Source organism: Manis pentadactyla, chromosome 5 (genome assembly GCF_030020395.1).
Source record: "Manis pentadactyla isolate mManPen7 chromosome 5, mManPen7.hap1, whole genome shotgun sequence".
Classification (NCBI taxonomy): domain Eukaryota; kingdom Metazoa; phylum Chordata; class Mammalia; order Pholidota; family Manidae; genus Manis; species Manis pentadactyla.
Window position 1 is genome coordinate 146101372 of NC_080023.1, and position 25379 is coordinate 146126750.

The following is a 25379-nucleotide window of genomic DNA, read 5'->3' on the forward strand; positions in this document are numbered from 1 at the left end:
CTTTTTCAAACTGGGCTGCTGTATTCTTAGGGTAAATTCCTAGAAGTGGAAATCCTGGGTCAAATGGTATTTCTATTTTGAGCTTTCTGAGGAACCTCCATACTGCTTTCCACAATGGTTGAACTAGTTTACATTCCCACCAGCAGTGTAGGAGGGTTCCCCTTTCTCCGCAACCTCGCCAACATTTGTTGTTTGTCTTTTGGATGGTGGCGATCCTTACTGGTGTGAGGTGATATCTCATTGTGGTTTTAATTTGCATTTCTCTGATGACTAGCAATGTGGAGCATTTTTTCATGTGTCTGTTGGCCATATGAATTTCTTCTTTGGAGAACTGTCTGTTCAGCCCCTCTGCCCATTTTTTTTTTTGTATCATTAATCTACAGTTACATAAAGAACATTATGTTTACTAGGTTACCCCCTTCACCAAGTCCCCCCCACATACCTCTTCACAGTCACTGTCCATCTGCATAGTAAGATGCTGTAAAATCACTACTTGTCTTCTCTGTGTTGCGCAGCCCTCCCGTGCCCCCCACGCACTATACATGCTATCGTAATGCCCTCTTTTTCCCTGCCCTTATCCCTCCCTTCCCACCCATCGTCCCCATTTCCTTTCCCTATGGTAACTATTAGTCCATTCTTGGGTTCTGTGATTCTGCTGCTGTTTTGTTCCTTCATTTTTTTCTTTGTTCTTATACTCCACATATGAGTGAAATCATTTGGTACTTGTCCTTTTCCGCTTGGCTTATTTCACTGAGCATAATACCCTCTAGCTCCATCCATGTTGTTGCGAATGGTGGGATGTTTTTTTCTTATGGCTGCGTAATATTCCATTGTGTATATGTACCACTCCTTCTTTATCCATTCACCTACTGATGGACATTTAGGTTACTTCCATACCTTGGCTATTGTAAACAGTGCAGCGATACACATATAGGGGTGCATCTGTCTTTTTCAAACTGGGCTGCTGTATTCTTAGGGTAAATTCCTAGAAGTGGAATTCCTGGGTCAAATGGTATTTCTATTTTGAGCATTCTGAGGAACCTCCATACTGCTTTCCACAATGGTTGAACTAGTTTACATTCCCACCAGCAGTGTAGGAGGGTTCCCCTTTCTCCACAACCTCGCCAACATTTGTTGTTGTTTGTCTTTTCGATGATGGCGATCCTTACTGGTGTGAGGTGATATCTCATTTTGGTTTTAATTTGTATTTCTCTGATGACTAGCGATGTGGAGCATCTTTTCATGTGCCTGTTGGCCATCTGGATTTCTTCTTTAGAGAATGGTCTATTCAGCTCCTCTGCCCATTTCTTAAATGGATTATTTGCTTTTGGTTTGTTGAGGTGTGTGAGCTCTTTATATATTTTGGATGTCAACCCTTTATCAGATCTTTCATTTATGAATATATTCTCCCATACGGTAGGATGCCTTTTTGTTCTACTGGTGGTGTCCTTTGCTGTACAGAAGCTTTTCAGCTTGATATAGTCCCATTTGTTCATTTTTGCTTTTGTTTCCCTTGCCCGGGGAGATATGTTCATGAAGAAGTCACTCATGTTTATGTCCAGGAGATTTTTGCCTATGTTTTTTTCTAAGAGTTTTATGGTTTCATGACTTACATTCAGGTCTTTGATCCATTTCAAATTGTATGGGGTTAGACAATGATCCACTTTCATTCTCTTACATGTAGTTGTCCAGTTTTGCCAACACCAACTGTTGAAGAGGCTGTCATTTCCCCATTGTATGCCCATGGCTCCTTTATCATATATTAATTGACCATCTATGTTTGGGTTAATGTCTGGAATCTGTTCTCTTACACTGCTCTGTGGGTCTGTTCTTGTGCCAGTACCAAATTATCTTGATTATTGTGGCTTTGTAGTAGAGCTTGAAGTTGTGGAGTGAGATACCCCCCACGTTATTCTTCTTTCTCAGGATTGCTTTGGCTATTCAGGGTCTTTGGTGTTTCCATATGAATTTTTGAACTATTTGTTGCAGTTCATTGAAGAATGCTGTTGGTAATTTGGTAGGGATTGCATTGAATCTGTATATTGCTTTGGGCAGGGTGGCCATTTTGACAACATTAATTCTTCCTAGCCAGGAGCATGGGATGAGTTTCCATTTGTTAGTGACCTCTTTAATTTCTCTTAAAGAGTGTCTTGCAGTTTTCAGGGTATAGGCCTTTCACTTCCTTGGTTAGGTTTATTCCTAGGTATTCTATTCTTTTTGATGCAATTGTGAATGGAATTGTTTTCCTGATTTCTCTTTCTGTTAGTTCATTGTTAGCATATAGGAAAGCCACAGATTTCTGTGTATTAATTTTGTATCCTGCAACTTTGCTGAATTCCAATATTAGTTCTAGTAGTTTTGGAGTGGAGTCTTTAGGGTTTTTTATGTACAATATCATGTCATCTGCAAATATTGACAGTTTGACTTCTTCTTTACCAATCTGGATTCCTTGTATGTTTTTGTTTTGTCTAATTGCTGTGGCTAGGACCTCCAGTGCTATGTTGAATAACAGTGGGGAGAGTGGGCGTCCCTGTCTTGTTCCCGATCTCAGAGGAAAAGCTTTCAGCTTCTTGTTTGTTAAGTATGATGTTGGCTGTGGGTTTATCATATATGGCCTTTATTATGTTGAGGTACGTGCCCTCTATACCCATTTTGTTGAGAGTTTTTATCATGAATGGATGTTGAATTTTGTCAAATGCTTTTTCAGCATCTATGCAGATGATCATGTGGTTTTTGTCTTTCTTTTTGTTGATGTGGTAGATGATGTTAATGGATTTTCGCATGTTGTACCATCCTTGCATCCCCGAGATGGATGGATCCCACTTGGTCATGGTGTATGATCCATTTGATGTATTTTTGAATTTGGTTTGCTAATATTTTGTTGAGTATTTTTGCATCTACGTTCATTAGGGATATTGGTCTGTAATTTTCTCTTTTGGTGGGGTCTTTGCCTGGTTTTGGTATTAGAGTGATGCTGGCTTCATAGAATGAGTTTGGGAGTGTTCCCTCCTCTTCTATTTTTTGGAAAACTTTAAGGAGAATGGGTATTATGTCTTCTCTGTATGTCTGATAAAATTCTGCGGTAAATCCATCTGGCCCGGGGATTTTGCTCTTGGGTAGTTTTTTGATTACCGCTTCAATTTTGTAGCTGGTAATTGGTCTGTTTAGATTTTCTGTTTCTTCCTTGGTCAGTCTTGGAAGGTTGTATTTTTCTAGGAAGTTGTCTATTTCTCCTCGGTTTTCCAGCTTGTTAGCATATAGGTTTTCATAGTATTCTCTTTTCTTTTGTCCCAAGGGTGTTGGCTGCGGCGACTCGCTCGCAGGTTTTACTGTTCCGTTTCCCTAGTATCCAGCACACCACACACTGTGTGTCTGTGCTCCTGGTGAGGATGTCTAGGGCTGGGTATTTAGCAGTCCTGGGCTCCCTCTCCCTCACAGCTCCGACTCCTCTCCTCCCGCCGGGGAGCTAGGGTAGGGCGGGTGCTTGGGTCCTGCTGGGCCGCAACTTGTATCTTGCCTCCTTTGTGAGGTGCTGGGTTCTCGCAGGTGTAGATGTAGCCTGGCTGTTGTACTGTATCTTCTGGTCTCTCTTTTAGGAATAGTTGTATTTGTTTTATTTTCAAAAATATATATGGTTTTGGGAGGAGATTTCCATTGCCCTACTCATGCCGCCGTCTTGGCTCCTCCTCTCTAGAATTATTTTAATGACTAGTATTTAAAACGTTTAACACATTTGAATATCAACAGGGCTCTTGATATCTTAGCTGTAATTTAGAGAGTTATTTTTATTATCTGTTGAGGGTACTTGATATGCCTAAGACCTGAGGAATGAGATTTTTAACTGGCAACTCATAATTGCCAGGGTTTTTTTTTTAATGAGTTAGCAAATGAAGTCTTCTTGTCCTATTATTTATGAAGATTATATAAAAATATTGTAAAGTCGTAATAGATTGCAAATTTCCATATTTTACTAAAGCAAAATTCTAGTGATGGTATAATTGCTTTGCATATGAGTATCTCTACGTGTATTGGTACAGCTGCGCCATCACTTGGTAGCTGTGTGGAAAGTCACTTAATCTTTTTAGGCCTTTGCTTTCCTCATCTTTAAGAGTTGGACCAACACTGATTCTAGGGTATTTTAATGGCTTTTGTTTTCCTATTTATTTCTTCCACAAAGGATGGAATGTGGGATGGTAACTTATCAACATACTTTGACATGAATCTGTTTTTGGATATAATTTTAAAAACTGTCTTAGAACATTCTGGGAAGAGGAGAATAGTGTTTTCTTCATTTGATGCAGATGTTTGCACCATGTGAGTAATACTCAGTTTTTTTGTCCTGTATTCTTAGACTGTAGCTGGGGCTTAGGGTACAAAACTGTGGTTGGAGGAGGGGAAGCTGCCCAGACCTCTCCCTTGATTAGTCCTCTCAGTCAGGGTACATGTATTCTCACACCCTTCAGGGCTCCCTGCTGGGATGCACTCCATGCCCACTCAGTCCCAGTACCTCATGCCCTGCGTTTCATTTTGCAGGTGTGTAATGTTCTACTTAAAATTGTAGGCCCTCGAGGGCTTTCATCTTGCCCATTTCTGAGAATATTTTAGCTCTTATATAGAATAATTAAAAATTCTTCTGTTTTTGACTAAATGGTGCAATGCATGTTAATGGTGGTTATATCTTAGTGATGGGATTAGCTCCTTTTCTTTCTTTCTTTATATTTTTAGTATTTTCTGTAATTACCTCCCTGTTGAGCAGTTTTAAAATTGTCTTTTTTAGGGTTCGGCAAAAGCAGAACAAATATCCCATATTATTTTTGACTCAAGGAAGATCTGATATTTACCCTGAACTCATGGACCTCAGATCTCGAACAACCCCCATTGCAATGAGCTTTGCACAGTTTGAAAATTTGCTGGTAAGTTATGTTTGCATTTTTTTATTTCAATTTTTTAAGAAATGTTTTAGAGCAGTAGTAAGATTTCATGATTACTTTGTACAGCTAATTACTAGTTTTACATGTATCACAAGCATAGGTTAAAATGAAGATACTAGATCTCAGAATGAGAAGCAATTAAATGAACAACATAAAATATTTTCTTGCAGGCCTCTGTTAAGTAAGTTTTGTAGCTTAGTTTTCTGAATGGCTTTTATGAATCATCTAAAATGATTAGACTGTAAACTAGTTTGATAAAATAAATTTTAAGAAAAAAATTCTAACATTTTCTTTCCCTGCCTGCTCTCCTTTGGAGAGCACTGATATAGAGTTATAACTATTTCATATTTGCAGTTAATAAGTTAACCTTTCCTGAGTAACTTATTTTTCTTCTTTTAGGGGATAAATGCACACAGTGAAGACCTGCTCAGAAATCCATCTTATATTCAAGAGGCAAAAGCTAAGGGACTAGTCATATTTTGCTGGGGTGATGACACCAATGATCCTGAAAACAGAAAGAAATTGAAGGAATTTGGAGTTAATGGTCTAATTTATGATAGGTATTTGTTTTTCATGAAAAATTTTCATGGATTGTTAGGAAAAAAGTAGCTTTCATCTGATAAAATTGTAAATAACATGAAGCTTAGTTAAGCGAAAATTTTGTAGTTCAGCCTGAGGTTTATCTTAACATTTATCAGTGGAATGTTTTGAACTTCGGAGTATGCTACGGTCACTGGGAGTCTTGTTTAAAATTCGGGTGACTGAGCCCTAACCTAGATTACTAAGTCATCTTGGGGTAGGGGTGGCTATCTGCCCCAGACCTCTTCTCTTATATACTAGCTTTCTTTGTGATCTCATCCAATTCCATGACGTTCCATACTTTTATATGTAGTCCCAAATTTTTAGGTCTCCCACTCAGACTTTTCCCCTGACTTGTAAGCTTTTATATCCAGCTATCAAGGGCTGTTCTATAGACTTCCTAATTTCAATAAATGGCAACTTTTTCCATTTACTCAGGCCAAATCCTCCAAGTCTTTTATGACTGCTACTTACTCATACCCTAAGTCCATGCAAAATCTTCTTAATTGTTTTCAGAATATACCTGGAATCCCTGTATACACTAGGATTCTTACTATTGTCACTCTCCACTGAGCCCCCTCATTTCGCATGTGGATCACTGAAGGAGCCTGCTCCCTGGTGACTGCCTCCACCGCGGCCTCCCTGCTGTCTGTCGTAAGCTCGGCAGCCTGAGGGAAACCAACTCTGATGATGTTACTACTTAAAACTCTCCAGGATTTTGTCTCACCTAGAGTAAAATCCAAGGTCCTTAATAAGGCCCTATGAGAGCTGATTGCCATCCCCGTCACCCTCTTCTCCTCGCTGACCTGTTCTCTGGCACCCTCTTCCCACTGGCCCCCTGAGAAAGATTCTAGAATGACTGAAACGTTACCTTCTCAGTAAAGCCTTCCCTGAACATCCTAATTCAAATAACAACCTCCACTCAGTGGTGCACTTCCTGACTTTTCTCCACAGCATTTGTTACCATCTGATGAACCTGCGTACCTAATAAATGTTCTTGTTTCTTTTCTCCTGGACCTTCTTTCCCAATCCACCCCACCCCACCCCCAGTACACTCACACAAACGTAAGTTCCTTGAGGGCAAGTCTCTTTGCCTGTTTTGTTCACTGCTGTATCTGCAGGGGTTAGAACAATGTGTTATAAATAGTAGGAACTCAAATATTTGTTCAACATCTTTTTCTTTTTTTATAAGCTCCCTGGATGTTTATGATACAAGTTTAATAGTCGCTAATCTGAGAGATGAAAAGGGTGTTTAATATAAAAAATTTGGGGTTAGAAGGGATATTGTTTACTCTGCTTAGGACTTGCAGGCTTGCTAATAATACTTGAGCAACATTATACAGAATAAGTGATGAAATACCAGCCTGCTTTTAAAAATACTTCCCTTGGATTTAATTCATTTTACTGTTTGTCCTATGAAGTTATATCACTTTCTTAATTAAGCTTTTCCCCCCACTATTTTGTCTAAATAAGTTTGGTTTTAACATTGCAGCCCAGGTAATAACCGACTTCTTTTTTAAACTATTCGGTTTATTTTACATTAAGCAGCATAATTTATAACTCTTTTGAGTAGACATTTCCAACTGTAGTATTAAAGGAAAATTAAAATTTTGAATCAACAATTTGAAGGAAGTGCTGGCTTTAGCAAAATTTTGAAGGCTACATTCTCTTTTTGAGGAGGACGAAAGAATGACTGCAAATAGTTTTAGGCAAGAAAAATGTATTGTGAGATTATACATGTCCAGCTTTCTAGGGTAAACAAATATTAGGCAGAGCCCTCAGCTCAAGGGCTTTACCTGGTTGGAGCCAAATATGACATGTACCTCAGAACAGGAAGATACTATGTGATACAAAAGGTTCTAAAGAAAGTGCATTCGGTGCAGGCCCAGGGTCAATCATAATAGTTTTAAAGTGGAAGCATTGATAGGGATTTGGGGGATGGTTAAATTTGCTTCAACAGGGCTTGCATTTTAAAGTCCGGAGCGTAGATCAGGCAGGACTGTGTTGAAGGTGTGGAGGGTATTCAGGAGATAGCCTGGTCCTGGACTCCTGCTGGGGTCTCATGGGGGACAGGGTGGATTGTGTCAGAATTGATTTTCACCTGTGAAAGTTCTTTGTTTTAATTTTAAGTTTTATTATGTATATATGTAGCTCTACAAGGCTTACAACAAAACCCAGCAATCCCCTTCCTCTATCCCTTTCATTGTCTCTAGGTGGGTTCCTGTACCCTAATTCTTTAAAGCTGTTTTTTCTTGTACTTAATGTGCATTTACTATTATTTTTCCATTATCAAATTTAGACAGTATGTAGCAAGTTTCAGTTAGTGATTTGGAGCCTTTGATTCATTTTACTTTGGGGAGAGTTGTGATAAAGGTGGGTGTTTTTTTAATCAAAATGAATTTGTTCTCTTGTACAAAAGGCATTAACACTCGGTAGACTTTATTTACATTTAATCATGGTTTTGTGATATATTACCACATATAAACTGCTATGTTTGATTTGCTGATATTTGAGATATTTGCATTTGTGATAAGTAAGATGGCCTTTACCTTTCTCAAATGGTTTTGTCTGATTTTGATACAGGGATAATACTTGACTCAGAGTAAATTGTGCAATATTCCCTTTTTTTTTTACAGTAAATTACTGTGTCTGCTCAAACGATTTTATAAAGTACAGTAACAGACATCCATATTTAAACACTGTCTTTAGACTTAAAAGTTCCTTTGAGTGCCTCTTCCTAATTCTATTCCCTTATCTCCTGCTATAACTGTTTATCAAAATGTTATTCTCTTCTAGAGTTTTTAAACTTTTTAGTTCTATCGCTAAATATGTACCATTTAGTTTTGCATGCCTTTAAACTTTATTTGTACTTTTTCCCCACTTGTTATGTTCTTAAACTTAATCCATTTGTTGTACCTCACTGTAATTTATCTATCTTCATGGCTGTCTTGTCTCTACCATGGTTTATTCTATTTGAGACATTCAGGTGATTGCCAAATTTTTGCTTCTGCAATGTTTGCTGTAAACATTGTTCACCAAATCTCCTAGAATATGTGTGTAAAATGTCTCTAGGGCAATGACTTTCATAGCTTTTTGAATTCAAACCAGTTAGAAATGGATTTCACATTACAACTCACTGCACACATAGCAATGTGTATCGGTAAGTGTGTCCCTGAAACAAAATTTTAAAGATAATGCCCCTTGGGTATTTCCTTTTCATGTGTGTACTTTTTAAATTCTTGTCTATTGTGCCACTGGCCCACACCTTTTTAAATGATAGTCTTATATCTTTCTGAAGTGATATTGCAACCCACCAGGCCTGTAGCTCAGCATGTTAAAACATCTGTCTGAGTGTCAGGCATTAGAATTAGAAGTACAGCAGGATTGTGGTCACATGGTGAGCCGTTCTGTTTTCAGGCTCTGTGCTCATTGTAGCCTGTTACCAATTCTCAGGAGTAGGCCAGTGCACATAATAAACCTATCAGGTAGAATAGAAATTTAAATTTCTTCAACAGGTGGCTAAGACAAACTATGTGACTCTGGTTCAGGTTCACTAGGGCACTCTGTGCCTGAGTTAAAAAGCTGGTAGAGTGGCAGTGGCCAGCTTGAAGTGATAACCCTTAACATGCCTTCTTTTTCACGTGGACTGCTCCAGTGTAGTTTGGTTGACATCCTGAGTGATGGCTGTGCCCTGCCAGTTCCTGTGTCAGAGCTCCTGCTCCTGTAGTCCAAATCTTTTTCTCTGTAGCCTAATTGTCATTTTTACAGACCATATCTTTCAGTATCTTTCTGAGAAAGGACCACATGGAAATTAAATGCTTTTGAGATCTTGCATGTCTGGAAGTATTGTGGCCAGGTATAAAATTCCACATTAGAAATCATTTTCCTTTAGAAATTTAAAAGCATTTCTTTGTCATCGTCCCAATTCCAGTGTTGTGTTGAGAGGTGTGAAACCGTGTTGATTCCTGTTGCCTCATACCTTATTTCTTTGTTTCCTTTCTGGAAGCTTGGAGAGCCTTCTTTTCATCACCAGTGTTGTAAAATTTCACAGAGAAGGGTCTTGTGGTTCTGGTTTCACCCATTGTGCTGGACATACTGGTAGCCCTTTTAGTCTGGTGATACATGTCCTTGAAGATGCAGAAAACTTCATCAGTTATTTCTTCAGTTTTTGACTCTTCTGTTTTTGTGATGTTTTTGTCAGAATTTCTATTTCTTTTATAGAAATTCTTTTGTTTGCATATTATACACTCTTGAACCAGACTTCTAATTCTTACCTTTTCTCCTGTTTTCTGTGTCATTTTGCTCCACTCTGAAAGATTTTCTCAACCTTATCTTCCACCCATTCTACTGAATTTTTTATGTCTACTATTGTGTTTTTAATTTCCAAGAACTATCTTTTTTCTGAACACTTTTATATGTAAATATGCAAAAAAAATCCTGTTTTCATTTGATGAAAGTACCATTTATCTGAAGACATTAAGGACTTTTTTTCTGTCTTGGAATTTTCTTCTTTGCTTACCATCTTAATATGTTAGAAGCTTTCCTCAAATAATTTGAGTAGCCTTGGCTGCTGCTTGTGAAAAGAACTTGGGATCTAAAAGGCATGTTGGAAGCTCTGAGTGTGTGAATGGGGCTTATTGACTTGGATTTCACTCTGGGGTGATCTGGGAGTTCTGTTTCATCATAACCTTTGATGTCAGGAGATTAGAGCTCTATTTTTTTGGTTGATCAGATTTCTCATAGTAGAACCTCTATAAACGACCTGGAAGATCCAGGTGTGGCTGCCAGGGTTCTTGGAGCCAAGTGAGCGAAGAGAGCTGGGAGGGAGGGCATGTCTCTCCCAGTGTGTCTATACTGTCTCTGATTCCCCAGTTGCTGGTGGCTTTTCTGAGATGCCCAAACCCTTCCCTGGTCATCTCATCTCCCATTCCAGGAGATTTTCTGTGTAATTCTTGAAATCTGCCTAGGTCCAGGCAGGGAAGGGGCAGCTTCCTCAGCAGGGAAAGAGGAGAAGGGGAGAAGCTTGCTGTCTTTCACAGCCTCTGCCTCATCCTCCCTGTTGCAGCCCCTTTCCCTCCCAGTTCCAGAGGAATTTGGCGCTTTTAACACAGGCTAGTTCATTTTTTATACTACTGACTTATGATTGGCCTTTTCTGTTCTGCTGACTGGAACACTTTGTGATTATTTGCCCATCTGCTTTCCAGCTTAATGAATTCTGTTGCTGAATCTCCCTGGTTTTTCCCATACTCATGGATTTTTAAAGTATTCCTTTATTTTATTTTTAATGGGCTAAAGGGGAGAGTGAAGTTAGATGCTTCTGTTCAGTTTGATATCGTGACCTGGGGGTCACTTTCCATTTTCTTACATATGTCCTTAATTAACAGAAAGTCTTTGTTTTAATAGAGTCAGATATTTAAATAGAGTGGATAAGTATTTTTAGCTTATTTAAGAAATTCTTCTTTACTGTGATGTCATAAAGATTGTGTTCTATCTTTAGAATATGAGTTGCTCGGCTTTCCCATTTAGGCACAAAAGGCCATCCTGCCTCTGCTGATGGGCAGTGCCAGTGTTGCCATCGTCACATGGGGCTTTTTCTGGCTTCTTCTCGACTCGGGGTACGTCTGCCAGTACTACGCAGCTCTAGGATAGCTCTCATATTGGTGAGCTGTCCTTCTCACCTTGATCTTTAGTGCTTTGAAGTCAACAGTGTATAATTCCAGCTCTGCCTCAGTAGCTTCCCATCTGTAAAATAAGGCATTACCCATAGATTGACTTGGAGAGAAGATACTTGAAGAATCACTAGAAAACTGCAGATTTCATTTACTGATTCAGTTGCTTCATAATCTGCTCTTGCATTGAACACAAAAGACACTCTTCCAGATTACTAGACTGAGGGGACTAGAAACATTTTAAAATAGAACTGATGCTTATGCCTTTAAAAAAAAGACTTATAATATGGATGTTCTAGCCAGCCTATAAACAGATTCTCCTGAAAAGGTTAATAAGTTAGATAGGTCTTAAGTAAACCACAAAATTGCACTATTTTATGTGTTTTGTGTTTGTTTCATCATAGGATATATGATTGGATGCCTGAACAGCCAAATATATTCCAAGTGGAGCAGTTGGAACGCCTGAAGCAAGAATTGCCAGAGCTTAAGAGCTGTTTGTGTCCCACTGTTAACCGCTTTGTTCCCTCATCTCTGTGTGGGGAGCCTGGTATCCAGGTGGATGCCAACGGCATCGATAATGTGGAGAGAGCTTAGATTGTATTGGGCAGAGGCCATTTGGGGGCATGCACCACTGTTCCCTTTTCATCACTGAGCATTGTTTATCTATGCCTTTTAGGTTTCTCAGTCCAATGAAGCAATAATGAAGTATTTTACTACAGTTCTTGCTAGGATTTCAAGTATGCTATTTAAATCACTTGGCCAGGTATAATTACCAGTCAGTCTCTTTACAATGAGAAAATTTATTGATTGGTAAATATTTTAAAACTAAGTGTGTAAACGTATAATGTTAAACAAATGCTTATTAAAAGCATAGCACTTTGAAATTAACTACATAAAATGTCTCATATTTACACTTCTTACAGCTTTCATTTGATCAGGTCTGAAATATTTAGTACTTGAGGAACATGACTATGCATAATTATACCTGACCATTGGAAAAAATAAGTACCTCAAATGCATGCATTTGCACTGGTGAGCCGAACTGCACACATCTTTGTGCCATCTGTGTATATATGTATTTTTTACATGAATTGACATGCAAATAGACCATTTTCATTCAGTATGAACCTTGAGGCTGCTGCCATTCTCCCACTTAACCAAACCAATGCTTGTGTAAACAGCCTGGAGGTGATCCTTGAAAATTTCTTTCCTAAGTCTTTCAAAAGCTGTTTTGCATAAATGTTAAAATTTCAAAATGCTGCAGGGTAATTTAATGTATAAAATATTAGAAGTATGTATTGCATACTTAAAGTAGATCATAATGTATAAATTCTATTCGGTGCATGCTTTAGTTTTTAAGCATGAGATTGTATACGTTTACTGTTAAGTCCTTGCATCCGTGGTGCTAGGTGAGAGTGAGAAGGTGTCAAGGACTGAAGATCTTTTGTTGCCTAAAAAAAAAAAGCCTGTTTGTAGGTATTTTAAATATGCTTATTTTAAGTGTCTCTCACTACCTATTACACACTTGCTTTGTGAGTTTTGTGTCTCTGTGTGTGTGTGTTTCTATAAGTTGTACAGTAGTTAAGTCTCCATGCAGACAATTCTCCTATTGGAATTCTTTATTGGTTATTGTATTTCATGCATGTATTTAGAAATGTAGAAGATCCTACTAAATGTATATGCATGTTTTTAGGATTATATTAAGGTTTCTTTCATTAGAAGCAGATTGTTTGGCATAACTGTAACTTAAGAATGAATGTTAAATAAAATACACAGATTTATTTTCTTCATTATAAAATGAAATTTTAAGAAGGTGTTACTTTTATAGAATTGGTTCTATAATATTATGAGAAATTGGAGTTTCATGTCTACCCTAAAAGGGTGGCTTGTTTGCGTCTACCTTTGAGTGCATGTTCTTCATTAGGCAGTTTATTCATGTATTGACATATTTTGGTAGCAGCTAAGAACCTAAGACTTGGAATTATACGCTCTATCTTTTTATTTTTTAAGCCAAACAATGCAATGTTTGTCTACTCTGAATTATGTGAAGATAAGCTTTGAAATCTATAGTATTGTGTTTGTAACACTGATATTTAATGGAAAATAGTTTAGGAAATGGAGTCTTCTGCAAGGGTTCTGTAACTTTTCCCACATTGAATGAGATTTCCAATACTTTGATATGAATTAGGCACTTTTAGAACACTCCTAAAAAAGAATTTGTTTACTTCATCTGCAGGTCTTTGTAGAATACAGTTATCATTACTTTTTGGTAACTTGATTAGCCATAGGTGTGCATTTCTAATCCTGTTCATTTGTTCTTCCCCTATGCCTTTCCAGTCCAGCTTCATTTTGAAGACTCACAGATCATAAGGGAAAGGAGAAGAGAAGGAAAGGAGGTGATGGGCGGTTTGGGGTTTTCCTAAACAGTGTGATTTGCTGAGAAGAGCTCATAGTGACTGCCTATGACATGGACAGAACCTCACTGCTCACTTTCTCTCCTGTCTCCTCCTAACCTTATAAACCAGGGCTGGTAGATGATTAAAGCATAGCAAGCAGTGGCTCCCTGTTTTTATAGGACTAAATCTAGGCTTCCATATCACTAGCTATTGCTATGTACACTCCTCTCTAGCCACACAATTCCTGTGGTAGGTCCTGGCCGCACCACGCTCCTAGACGCCCTGTCTGTAGCCTTGTGCCCTCTGCCAGGAAGCCCTCTCCTCCTCACAGACACTTTCTCCCTGCCAAGCTCATTTCTCCCTGAGCCACTGACCTCTTCCCCCTGAGCCCTTGCCAAACTCCTTGAGAAGGTCTTTTCTTCTCCATAGCCGGGTGTCCATGCCTTTGATCATGCCATGCACCGTGGTACATTCTAGGTGGGCATGGTTGATGTTTGTCTCACCAGGCTACGGGCTCTTCAAGGGCAGGGACCTTGTCTTAATGCATTTTTTACACAGTGCATGAAACGTAGTAGAAAATAAATGTTGGGATCATTGGGATAATATAATTTGTATCAAATGTCCTTCTGAATTAAGAGATTTAGTTGTTTACTAAGAGTATAAATGGAATTGGTTTACATTTTGACATTTGGAACAGTATTGATGTCAGTTTTAAATGTAGAAATATAATGTTAAATTAATTTATATTTTCTGGAAATTGAGTGAAATGTTTGATAAAATGCCACCATTGTTCTCTGGTATTTTCTACTCTTTGAAATTATGTACTGTAACTTACTGGATGTAAATGTGAGGAACACAGCTCATTCCTGTGTCAGTAGTGCCTGAGGGCTTCCACAGCCACCCATTTACCTCACTCCCATTGTTCCTGTCCTCCCTCCGAGCCCCATGCTTACGCCTACCTCAGTGCCACTTTCCTTGTCTGAAATGCCTTCTCTGTCTTCCTTCACTGCCCTGCTCAGGTGCCACCTTCCTCAGCTTTTGATCAGAATCATGATGCAAACAAATGCAGACAGCCTCTAAATGTCACTACTTTATTTTGCAGCTGGGATAGTAAGCCCAGAGAAGTTAACAGACTTACAAGTTGGGACTAGAACTGGGTTTTGTGACTCCTGATCCCTTAAACTGTGCTGCCTTCTGAATTGTGACATTTGTTAGCATGTGCTCTTAGAGTCTTTTTACGTGCCTGTTATATTTCCCTAATAAGATTGTAAGCCCCAAAGGGGCAGGGACTTCTTTGCATTCCTAACACTACTATAGTGTTCTATACTTAAGTTATGAACTAGATAAATAAATGGTGGTGGCAACAATTCCAGTTTCCTAACTCAGATTGTTTCACAGTATACATGCAAATCTGTACGGCATGCATGGCCCTATCGTCTGGAGTGTGAGTGCTCATCACGTGTGCATGTACATTTGCATGTTTACACATGGAGTTCTCATTCTGCCCCAGTTGCTTGGAGTCACATCTTTGGTGGGTTACCATAAGCCAGTTTTCTACTCTATGCTGAATGAAGACAGTATGGGCATAAGTGGAATAAGGTACAGTTTTTCTCCAGTCCTGGTTGCCTCTTCCTGGGGTAGCACACCCAAATCCTGCAGCTGGTGGCCTGGTAGTTAAGAAGGGGCTGCTTTCAGTAGGTCTTCTGTACCAGGGGATGCCTGACCCTCTCTTCTGGGTGGACCATCACTGCCCTTTGTGCCCTGGCTCCTGTCACTTCACAGTTCAACTGCATTTTGTCCTTCACATTATTACTGGTTTAGTGCTGTTGGTTGATGGTGGAGTCCTGTTGTTTTAGATTTTGTACAGTTGAGTTACTTTGCACTTTAGATTTGGATCATGTACTTTTGGGATAGAAAGCAAAGTATGCATATTAGAAATACAGTGTTTGGTGTTCGCAAGCTTGAAATTCATTCAAATTAGTTTTTTAATGGGTTTATATAGTTTGAGAAATAGATTTGAAATGTTTAAAATGCAAGGGAGCTTATGATTAAGACCATATGAGTATATCCTAGAGGTAAGGGAGGATAGGATTGGAGCAAAGATTTCATCATGCTGTTAAGCCCTTAAAGAATGGGGTACAGGTCAGGGTAGTTGTGAGGTTCGGGGCAGTCTGTAAACTCAAGAGGCCAGAGTGATATTCCTGGTGTTTTCAAGAAAAATGAAGGAGCCATCCTGACAGTTTAGAGGATATTTTGAATGTCGGAGGCTTTGCATCCTTATGGAAAATAAAAGTTTGTTCATCGTTTTAAAGGGAAATAACATTAAAATGAAATGTAGTTTAAAATAATACAGGAATTATAGGAACAATAAAAATAGAAATTTGTCTAAACCTCTGCTAAGTTTATCTAAACACATTTCTGCCCATTTCCTCAGAAAACAGAAATGTGGGTGGGCTTCTGAAACTTACCTGCAAAGCCAAAGCCAAACTGTATAACTTCACAGGAAGAAAACTGAAGCTAAGGAAAAGTTCTGTGGCATCCCATGATTTCAGATATATCACTACAGCCCAGTCCTCTCCCCTGAGCTCCACCTTCCACATCCAACTCTCTGCCTCCATCTGCACTTGAAGGTCTAATGGGTATCTCACGTTTCATGTACCTCAACAAAGCTCTTCCTCCTCCCACCAAACTGCTCCTGTCCCACCGCCTTGTATCCTATGTCTCAGGAAATGGCACCTAAGAGTCTTCCATTATTTTTCTCTTAATAAAATCTTGCAATTAGTGTAACGTTATATTCTGTGATAGGTTAGTTGCCCATTTCTTCCTTTTCAGTTAAAAAATATATATATATTCTTTTGTTAAATAGCATGAGAAACACCTTACCAAGTGCCAGAAAAGGAATTTTGATGAGTTTTGGGTTAATTTTCTAGGTTACTATGAGGGAAGGATTAGCATTTTTAAAGCAAGTTTTTCCATCCAGAACACTGTGTGTCTCCATTCATTAATCTCCATTAATTTTACATCCTCCAGTAAAATGAGTTATTTCATGTTAGGCATTGAATACTTTTTAAAGTTTATTCATGTATTTTTAAAACTGCTTATGAATTGATTTTTTAAAAATTCTACTGTATTTCCCGCAATACATTGTTCAGTAATATGAAGTTGTTTTTTGTCTATTTGTAGCTACTTTGCTGAATTCAATTAGTCAAAGTATTTTGTTATTTAAGTCTCTGGGATTTTCTAGTTAGTTGATCATAGTATCTGCAAATGCATTTTGATTTTTAATAAAAGTTCTTTATCCTCTCTTATTTCTGTAAGCTAATAACAATTGTAGGCATCCTTGTTTCTTTCCTGGCATGGAAAAGCATAGTGGATGCTGAAGTTTCTCGTAGATGACCTTTATCAAATTAAGGGAATTTCCTTTTCTTCTTGGTTTCCTAAATGGTCACTTCCCCCTACCCCCACCCTCCCAAGGGTTAGGTTTTGAAATTATCCGATGAGTTTTTGAAGAGTTAGAAAATAGTAGTTTTTCATTTATCTTTTAATGGAGTGAATATTGCTAATGCCTTTTCTAATGTTGAATTACCTTAACCAGTATAAACCCTATTTTTGGTTGTTCTTTTAACATTAATTTGTTAATTCGTTTAATATATCTATATTCATAAGTGAGATTGCCTTAGATTTCTTAGGCTGTTTATGTCTAGTTTTAGAGACTAATAGGATAGTCTTATAAACTGAGCTGAGTAGGTTTTTCTATCTTGTGGAACAGTTTATATAAGAGAATTATCTGTTCATTGATGGTTTGATAAACACTCCTATAAAATTATACATATTTTCAAGTATTTTTTTACTGCTCTTACAGTTTCTTTTATTAGTTATAACCTATAATAATTCTCTACTTTTTTTATTATGTTTGTATTTCTTTGGGAAAATCATCCAGTTTTATTGCATTTTTAAAATATTACTGGCATACAAAGCTATGTGTTTAGTGAGAGAATGTGTGTGTGTGTGTGTGTGTGTGTGTGTGTGTGTATTATGTAAAATCTCCCTAGATGTGATCACTTTTTTTGTTCTTAATATGTTTTGGGGGCTTGGGAGGGTGTATTATCCTTGATAAGATTGCAAAAGATCTGGATCTTTTTTTTTAAAAAACTGGGCTTTGGTAGAACTGAGCAGTGTTTTTACTATCTCATTAATTACTGGTCTTAAATTTAGATTTTAAAATTCTACCTAATTGGAAATTAATTTTGTATCTGTTCTTGTTTATTGAGTTGTATCTACCTCGATACTAAATATAGTTATAATTCTGTAACAATGGCATAATAGCATTAACCTTGGATACATATAGTTTTAATAGAAGTGGAAGATGAACTTTAACTTAAAAAGAAAAAATATGCTTTTTTAAAAGCTATATAATAATGGAACTACACAATATATAAAGTATAAACCTTGTTTTTTAGTTTCTATCTAGTTTGAGCTGAATTTCCTTATGTTGTAATTCATTAAAGCATAACCAAAATCAAATATTTGCTGAGGGCTTGAATAGGAGAATAAAGCAGCTTCTGTCCTCAACATGCTTGTTATTTAGTTGAGGTAATTAATAGTGTTTTAAAAAATGCAGAATTGTAGCAGTTGTCCAAAACAAGACTGCAATAGAAGGAAAGTCACTGAGGTATACCCCAATGCTCATTTAATAACACAGATCCATTCTTTCACCTCCACTTCAACCAGAATGGCTCTCTTTGATGTGTTTTGTTTCTCCTAGTAGAGATGTGATTTAAAGATGAGGTTCTTTACCTAAAAATACTTGAGATGCCTATTAGATGTGTAAGTGGAGGGGTGGGGGCTTGCCTGTTGGATGATTTCCTCAGTATTGTCTTCCAATTTCCTTATTCACAGTTCAACTATATCCAGCTCACTTTATTGATATTATTTATCCTTTCTGTTTTTATTAAATAATTTACAGTTCTTTTTATGGAAGTATAACTTCCATTTACCTCTTTAAACATTCTCAAGCCATTTTATTATTTCAGTTTATCTTATTCTTTCCAGGCTGTTCTGGAATGAATTCCTATTCTAATTTTGTTGCTGTCTTTCTTAACATTGTTTCCTTATGTGTTTTGGAGTTTTGGTATGCAAGATCATGTTTTTGTTTCTTTCCTTCTTTCTTGTCCTACAGTTGCTACCCTTAGGAGTTCCAGGACCTCATCTAAATCCAAGTATATGATCGCACTTGATAATTAATGCCCCTAAGGACTCTGAAGACATTGCACCCCACCCAGAGTTATAAGATGGCATCATTTTGATTTCTGGTCCAAGGACATTTTTATGTTTTATCCTTTTTTTGATTTCTCTTTTTGTAGTTTGCCCATTATTCCTGTGTGTTTGGAGCAAAGATCTGTTTGATGTTTTAGTTTTGGCATAAACTCACCAAATCATCACACAGTGTTAAAAATCCCCATCGTCCCAGAGGGCTGTGATGTAGGTTCCCCCTCCCCAGAGGGGACCAGAGTTAATGTAGTTAGGTACAGTGGAGGTTTGTGGTTCCAAAGCTGCCCAATTCCTACCTCCTACTTTTGGAAGCATCATTTCATTTTTGGGAATTCTACTTCTCCTGTTGGGTACAGTCTTGGGGGCCTGTAAAATAAATTATCCTCCTTTCCCCCAGCCAAGGACTAGGTGCATGAACAAAGCCAGACCAACAGGACTCTTCAGACCCTCTCCCAGATCACTGAATATTGATCAGAGCAGCCAGAGTATCAAACAAGTTTTTAGATTCCCCAGTCCAGGGCATCCTAAGTGGTTCCTATAGGGAAGCCCATAGAATCTTCCTGATTCTTGTTCTTTCTGACCTGGCTGTTTGGCCTTCCCTTCAATTCTGTGAGATCCCCTACATTGTTCTAGTAAATTCCTTTCTTATACTAGAGGCAGATTTCATTACACCCAGGAAAACTTGACTGGTAGAATATTTACCCTTAAAAATATGTGTGCATCTACAAGCATGTAAATGTTCAAATACAATTTTTACATACTATGCTTGCAGTTCAGCAGCTTGCAGTTTCTTCACACATCAGATACTTCATGTACTCAACATGAAACAAGAAGTAATTCAATTTGGTTCTAATCCAGCTTAGAATGGGGATAAATGAACAACTGGTGGAGTATATCTCAGTTAACCAAGCAGGTGTCTTAGTGAATTAAGAGCCCAGCCTGGGCTTTTGCTGTCTTGTGAACAGTGTGGCTAGAGTGGCTCCATCCTCCCTCCAATATTTACTTCTGTTGTTTCCCAGCCTTGTCTCCCACCGTCCTCATTCCAAGCTCTCCTCTCATGTCATACTCTTCTACTCTGTCTTAGAAGGCCCTAAGACTCTCCCTGGCATCTTTGTTTTTGCCATTTTTCTATAATTTCTCCTTTCTGCAAGACCAGATTCCTGAAGGCTTTTATGAATACCCCGGCCTACAGGACTATGCCCTTCCTTTCCCCACTGAATTCCCAGAGTAGCTGATTACTGTTCACTTGACAGTTGCTTGCTTTGTTACTTATTACAGAGTTTACTTAACTCTAGGATATAAAGAACAGTTAGATACTGCTTTAATGACATGTCAGAGAGGCTTGTCTCAGTGTTTGAGATACATAAAACTTGTCTTCTGTCTTTTGGGTGCTCATGATGGCATTATATCTGTGCCATTAAGTGAACAGATCCCACACTCAAAAAAGAAATTTATTTCATTACCCAGCACTAAAGATAGGGAAAAAGCCAGTTGCTCAAAAAGGGATTTGACTCAACTTCCACCTCAGAAACCTAGCATGTAACTGTCTTCCCCATATTACTCACCTCTTCCTCCACTGTGACATGAGTTCCCTCACCTCTAGGCCAGTGTTTGTCTTCCCGCTGCTCCCTGGCACTGGCACTCTGTTGCCCCGCCAGTAGCTGATGATTAGAGAGGGGACAATACTCCTCTATCTTGGACTGGCCAATGGTTAATGACCAGTGACCAATTTCCTCCATGGCTGGTTCTGTTAGCTTTCAGAAACCTTGGGAATTGCATATTGGAGAGACCAAGGTCCTGCATGTCCTCAGTCACTGGCGCCAGGACTTCTGGTCACAGATCTGACCCTATAGGTGCCCCATAGGAATGCCTTGGTTATGGCACACATAGAGAACTTTTAAATAATAAATTTCTTGTTTTGGTAACAGAGTCAGATATTTTAATTTATGAGAACTAAAATCTAACGTCAGCCTATGTCAATCAGAGGTGATAAGAGTCTCTTGAAAATCGATTTCTCAGATGGCCAGGAGCCCAGCAATGTGTAGATATTTAAATATTTAGTACCTTTTATTACAGATGAAATGGTTTCATAATGTCACTTCAGTTAATATCCACAGGAAATGAACTGAGCTGAATGAAGAGAAGAGTCTGTAATACTCTGAAGATGAGAATGGTAAATGGCTGTTTTCTATCTACTAAAGGCCAGCGAAGAAGAAAAGATGCAAAGATTTGGGGGCAGGATTTATGTTGACAGTAAGGAAGGGTCTCCCCCTGTAAGTTTTTAAACATGAGCAGGTAGTAGTTTTGTTTTGTTTTTTAATTAGTGGGCTACTCTGGGATGAAATGGACTACAGTTTCTCATGACCCACAAAAAGAACGAACAATTAACTTCATTTTTTTCTGACCTTATGTGGGAGCCATTTTCACAGTTCTTTAGAAGTTAAGTATACACCTATCATACATCCAGCCATTCTGCTCTTCATTTTTTACCCAGGAAAAATGAAAGCCTATGTCGACATAAAGACTTGAACATGCATGTTCATGGTGGTGTATCTATAAGCCCCAAACTGGAAACAACCTATATGTCCACTAAGAAGTGAATGGATACAAAAATTGTGGTTTATCTGTATAATTATTTTCATTAGTAAAAAAGGAATAAATCAATACAGCACTGTAGATGGATCTCAGTAATTTTACTGAGTGTACGACATGACAAAAATTTCATGCCATATGAGTCCATTATATAAAATCCTAGAAAATGAAATTAATCCAGTAACAGTAGATCAGTAATTGCAGAGGCTTTTAGTGGGGAGGAGGAATGGACTACAGAGGCATGAGGAACTTGGGGGCGTGATGGATATGTTAAGTGCTGAAAATGCTTGTTAAAAAAAATACTTCATTCTTATACCCCAGCCCCATTTTTCTTAAGCTAGATGTAGTGTTTGGGAGATAAGCCAGAAATCAAGAAAAGCTTTTAGAACTTATCCCCAGACCAGAACATGTTGCTGTAGGGTAGCAGAGTATATGCTTTGACTTTTCTTTCCCCAACACCATTTTTTAAATTAAGGTATTATTGATATACACTCTTATCAAGGTTTCACTTGAAAAAACAATGTGGTTACTGCATTTACCCATATTATCAAGTCCCCACCCATACCCCATTGCAGTCACTGTCCATCAGTGCAGCAAGATGCCACATATTCACTGTTTGCCTTCTCTGTGCTTCACTGTTTTCCCCGTGATCCCCCACACCATGTGTACTAAACATAATACCCCTCAATCCCCTTCTCCCTCCCTCCCGACCTTCCCTCCCACACCCCTCCCCTTTGGTAACCATTAGTCTCTTCTGTGGTCAGGAGTCTGTGAGTCTGCTGCTATTTTGTTCCTTCAGTTTTGCTTTGTTGTTATACTCCACATATGAGTGAAATCATCTGGTACTTGTCTTTCTCCGCCTGGCTTACTTCACTGAGCATAATGTCTTCCAGCTCCATCCATGTTGTTGCAAATGGTAGGATTGGTTTCTTTCTTATGGCTGAATAGTATTCCATGTACCACATCTTCTTTATCCATTCATCTACTGATGGCCACTTAGGTTGCTTCCATATCTTGGCTATTGTAACTAGTGCTGCGATAAACATAGGGGTGCATATGTCTTTTTGAGTCTGAGAAGTTGTATTCTTTGGGTAAATTCCAAGGAGTGGGATTCCTGGGTCAAATGGTATGTCTGTTTTTAGTGTTTTGAGGACCCTCCATATTACTTTCCACAATGGTTGAACTAGCTTACATTCCCACCAGCAGTGTAGGAGGGTTCCCCTTTCTCTGCATCCTCGCCAGCATTTGTTGTTCTTCGTCTTTTCGATGCTGGCCATCCTAACTGGTGTGAGGTGGTATCTCATTGTGGTTTTAATTTGCATTTCCCTGACAATTAGTGATGTGGAGCATCTTTTCATGTTGTCTGTTGGCCTCTGAATTTCTTCTTTGGAGAACTGTCTCTTCATATCCTCTGCCCATTTTTTAATAGGGTTATTTGCTTTTGGGGTGTTGAGGCATGTAAGTTCTTTATATATTTTGGATGTTAACCCCTTGTCAGATATGTCATTTACGAATATATTCTCCCATACTGTAGGATGCCTTTTTGTTCTGTTGATGGTGTCCTTTGCTGTACAGAAACTTTTTTAAGTTTGATATAGTCCCATGAGTTCATTTTTGCTTTTGTTTCCCTTGCTTGAGGATATGCATTCAGGAAGAAGTTACTCATGTTTATATTCAGGGGATTTTTGCCTATGTTGTTTTATTCTAAGAGTTTTATGGTTTCATGACTTACATTCAGGTATTTGATCTATTTCGAGTTTACTTTTGTGTATGGGGTTAGACAGTGATCCAGTTTCATTCTCTTGCATGTAGCTAAAGGAAGGTTTCTTAAACCGAAAGGAAATGGTAAGAGAAGAAATGTTGGAACACCAGGGAAGAAAAAAGAACATGATAGTAGGAAAAAAAAAGGCAAATACAATCGGATTTCCTTTCCCTATTAACGTTTTCTAAACTGTTTAATACTTGAAAAAAAAATGTACCAAAAGGCATGTGTTAGAAAAGAGAAAAGGCTCACATCAATAACCTAAAGCCAGAGTAAGCAGGAAGAAGGAAAACATTAAGAGTATAATCAGTAATTTGAAAACAAAAAGAATAGAAAGAGTCAGTGAAACAAGAAGCTGGTTATTTTAAAAGGCCAATAAAATTGACAGACCTTTAGCAAAACTTATGAAAAAAGAGAAAAATTATTAATATCAGGATCGGATAATATCAAAAGGATAACAAGGCTACTATGAAAAAATCTACACATAAATTTGACTATGTTGATGAAATGGGCCAATTCCTTGAAAGGCACAAGCAAGCACAACTCAGCCCAGAATGAAGCAGATCATTTGAATAACCCTGTAACTATGAAGGAAATGAAATTTTAAAACCTGAAAAATCTCCAGGCTCAGATGTTTCCAATGGAGAATTCTACCAAATAGTAAAGAATTAGGACTAAAATCTGTTCTACTAAAAATAAAAGAGGAGACCCTTCCCAATTCATTCTAGGAAGCCAGTTATTACCCTGATAACAAAACCAGATGAAGAGAGTACCAAAATAAAAAAATCAAAAAACCAAACCTACAGTCCTAATGAGTACAGATGCAAAAATTCTTTTAAAAAATTAGCAAATAGAATGCAGCAATAGATAATAAGAATTATATACCATGAAAAAAAATTTGTTTTAGGGATACAAGACTGATGTAATATTAGAAAATCACACCGTGTAATTCAGGCTGAAAGAAAAATCACATGAGCATACCAGTAGATGCAGAAAAAAGCACTTAACAGAATTACACACCCGTTTATGATAAAAACTCTAAAAAGAAAGGGAATAGAGGAGAACGTCCTTAAACTGATAAAGAATATCTACAAAAAAAAGACCCCTACAACTAAAATCATACTTTATGGTGAAAGATTGAATGTTTTCCCCCAAATCAGGGAACAGGGCAATGATGCCTACCAGCCAATGTCAGTCAACTAGTACTGGAAGTTCTAACCAGTGCCATAGATTAAAAAAAAGAAAAAGCATATAGATTGGAAAGGAAGAAATAAAACTGTTATTTGCAGTTGACATGATGGTCTATGCAGAAAAATCCTAAGGAATATAAAGCAACCTACTAGAACAAGATCACAGGATCACGTGAAAAAATCAAAAATCTACACAGAAAGCGAACTGCATTTCTATATAATAGCAATGTACATGTGCACACTAAAATTAAAAATGCAATACCATTTACAATTGCTAAAAAACTTAGGTGCAAATGTCACAAAAACACGGGGCTTGTATACTGAAAGCTACCTAACATTGTTTAAAGAAAATAAAAGATCTAAATAAATGGGATGTATTCCAGCTTATGGATTGGAGGACTCAACATAGTAAACATAATAAAGGTCGATTTTCCCCACATTGATACATAGTTTTATTATAATCGCAGCAAAACGTTTTGTAGATAGACACAAGGTTATTCTAAAATTTATACAGAAAGGCAAAAGACCTCAAGTAGCTAAAAACAATTTTGAAAAAAATTTAAGTGAGAGGAGTCACTACAGATTTCAAAACTTATGTAGCTGCAGGAATCAACACTGTGTGGTAGTTTGGAAGTATAGAGAATCCACACAAACATAACTGACTGGTTTTTTTACAAGGGTACAAAAGCAATCAATGAAGGACTGCCTTCTCAACAAATGTTGCAGGAGCAATTGGACATCCGTAGGCCAAAAAAAAGAACCTCGACCTCATTTCACATCTTATGCAAAAAGTAACTCAAAATGGATCATCAGAGATTAAAATACAGAACTCTAAATCTTTCAGAAGATAACAGGAAAAAATCTTCAGGACCTAGGACTTGGTGAAGAGTTCTTAGAACATGACACGAAAAGCATGATCAATAAGTTTTTTTTTTAATGTTAAGCTATACTTTTATCAAAATTAAAAACTTGTTCTGCAAAAGAGGATA

The 25379-nt window shown here is 37.8% G+C and overlaps 1 protein-coding gene across 5 annotated transcripts in view; it reads left to right on the plus strand.

Moving 5' to 3' along the window:
• GPCPD1 (glycerophosphocholine phosphodiesterase 1) overlaps nucleotides 1-21522 on the plus strand; it is a 66838-nt gene extending 45316 nt beyond the window's left edge. The window contains exons 17-21 of one of the 5 annotated variants that reach the window (XR_005024742.2): nucleotides 4178-4314; nucleotides 4778-4913; nucleotides 5331-5491; nucleotides 11584-13575; nucleotides 16010-21522. Coding sequence is in view for 2 of the 5 variants with exons in the window: in XM_036885114.2 (XP_036741009.1) it covers nucleotides 4178-4314; nucleotides 4778-4913; nucleotides 5331-5491; nucleotides 11584-11773 (624 nt within the window). In the remaining 3 variants the exon portion in view is untranslated. Of the gene's footprint in view, nucleotides 1-4177; nucleotides 4315-4777; nucleotides 4914-5330; nucleotides 5492-6464; nucleotides 6576-11036; nucleotides 11141-11583 lie in introns of those variants that run through there. The other 4 variants (XR_005024743.2, XR_008997896.1, XM_036885114.2 and 1 more) reach the window with 4 other exon arrangements.
• The last annotated feature ends 3857 nt before the right edge of the window (nucleotides 21523-25379 follow it).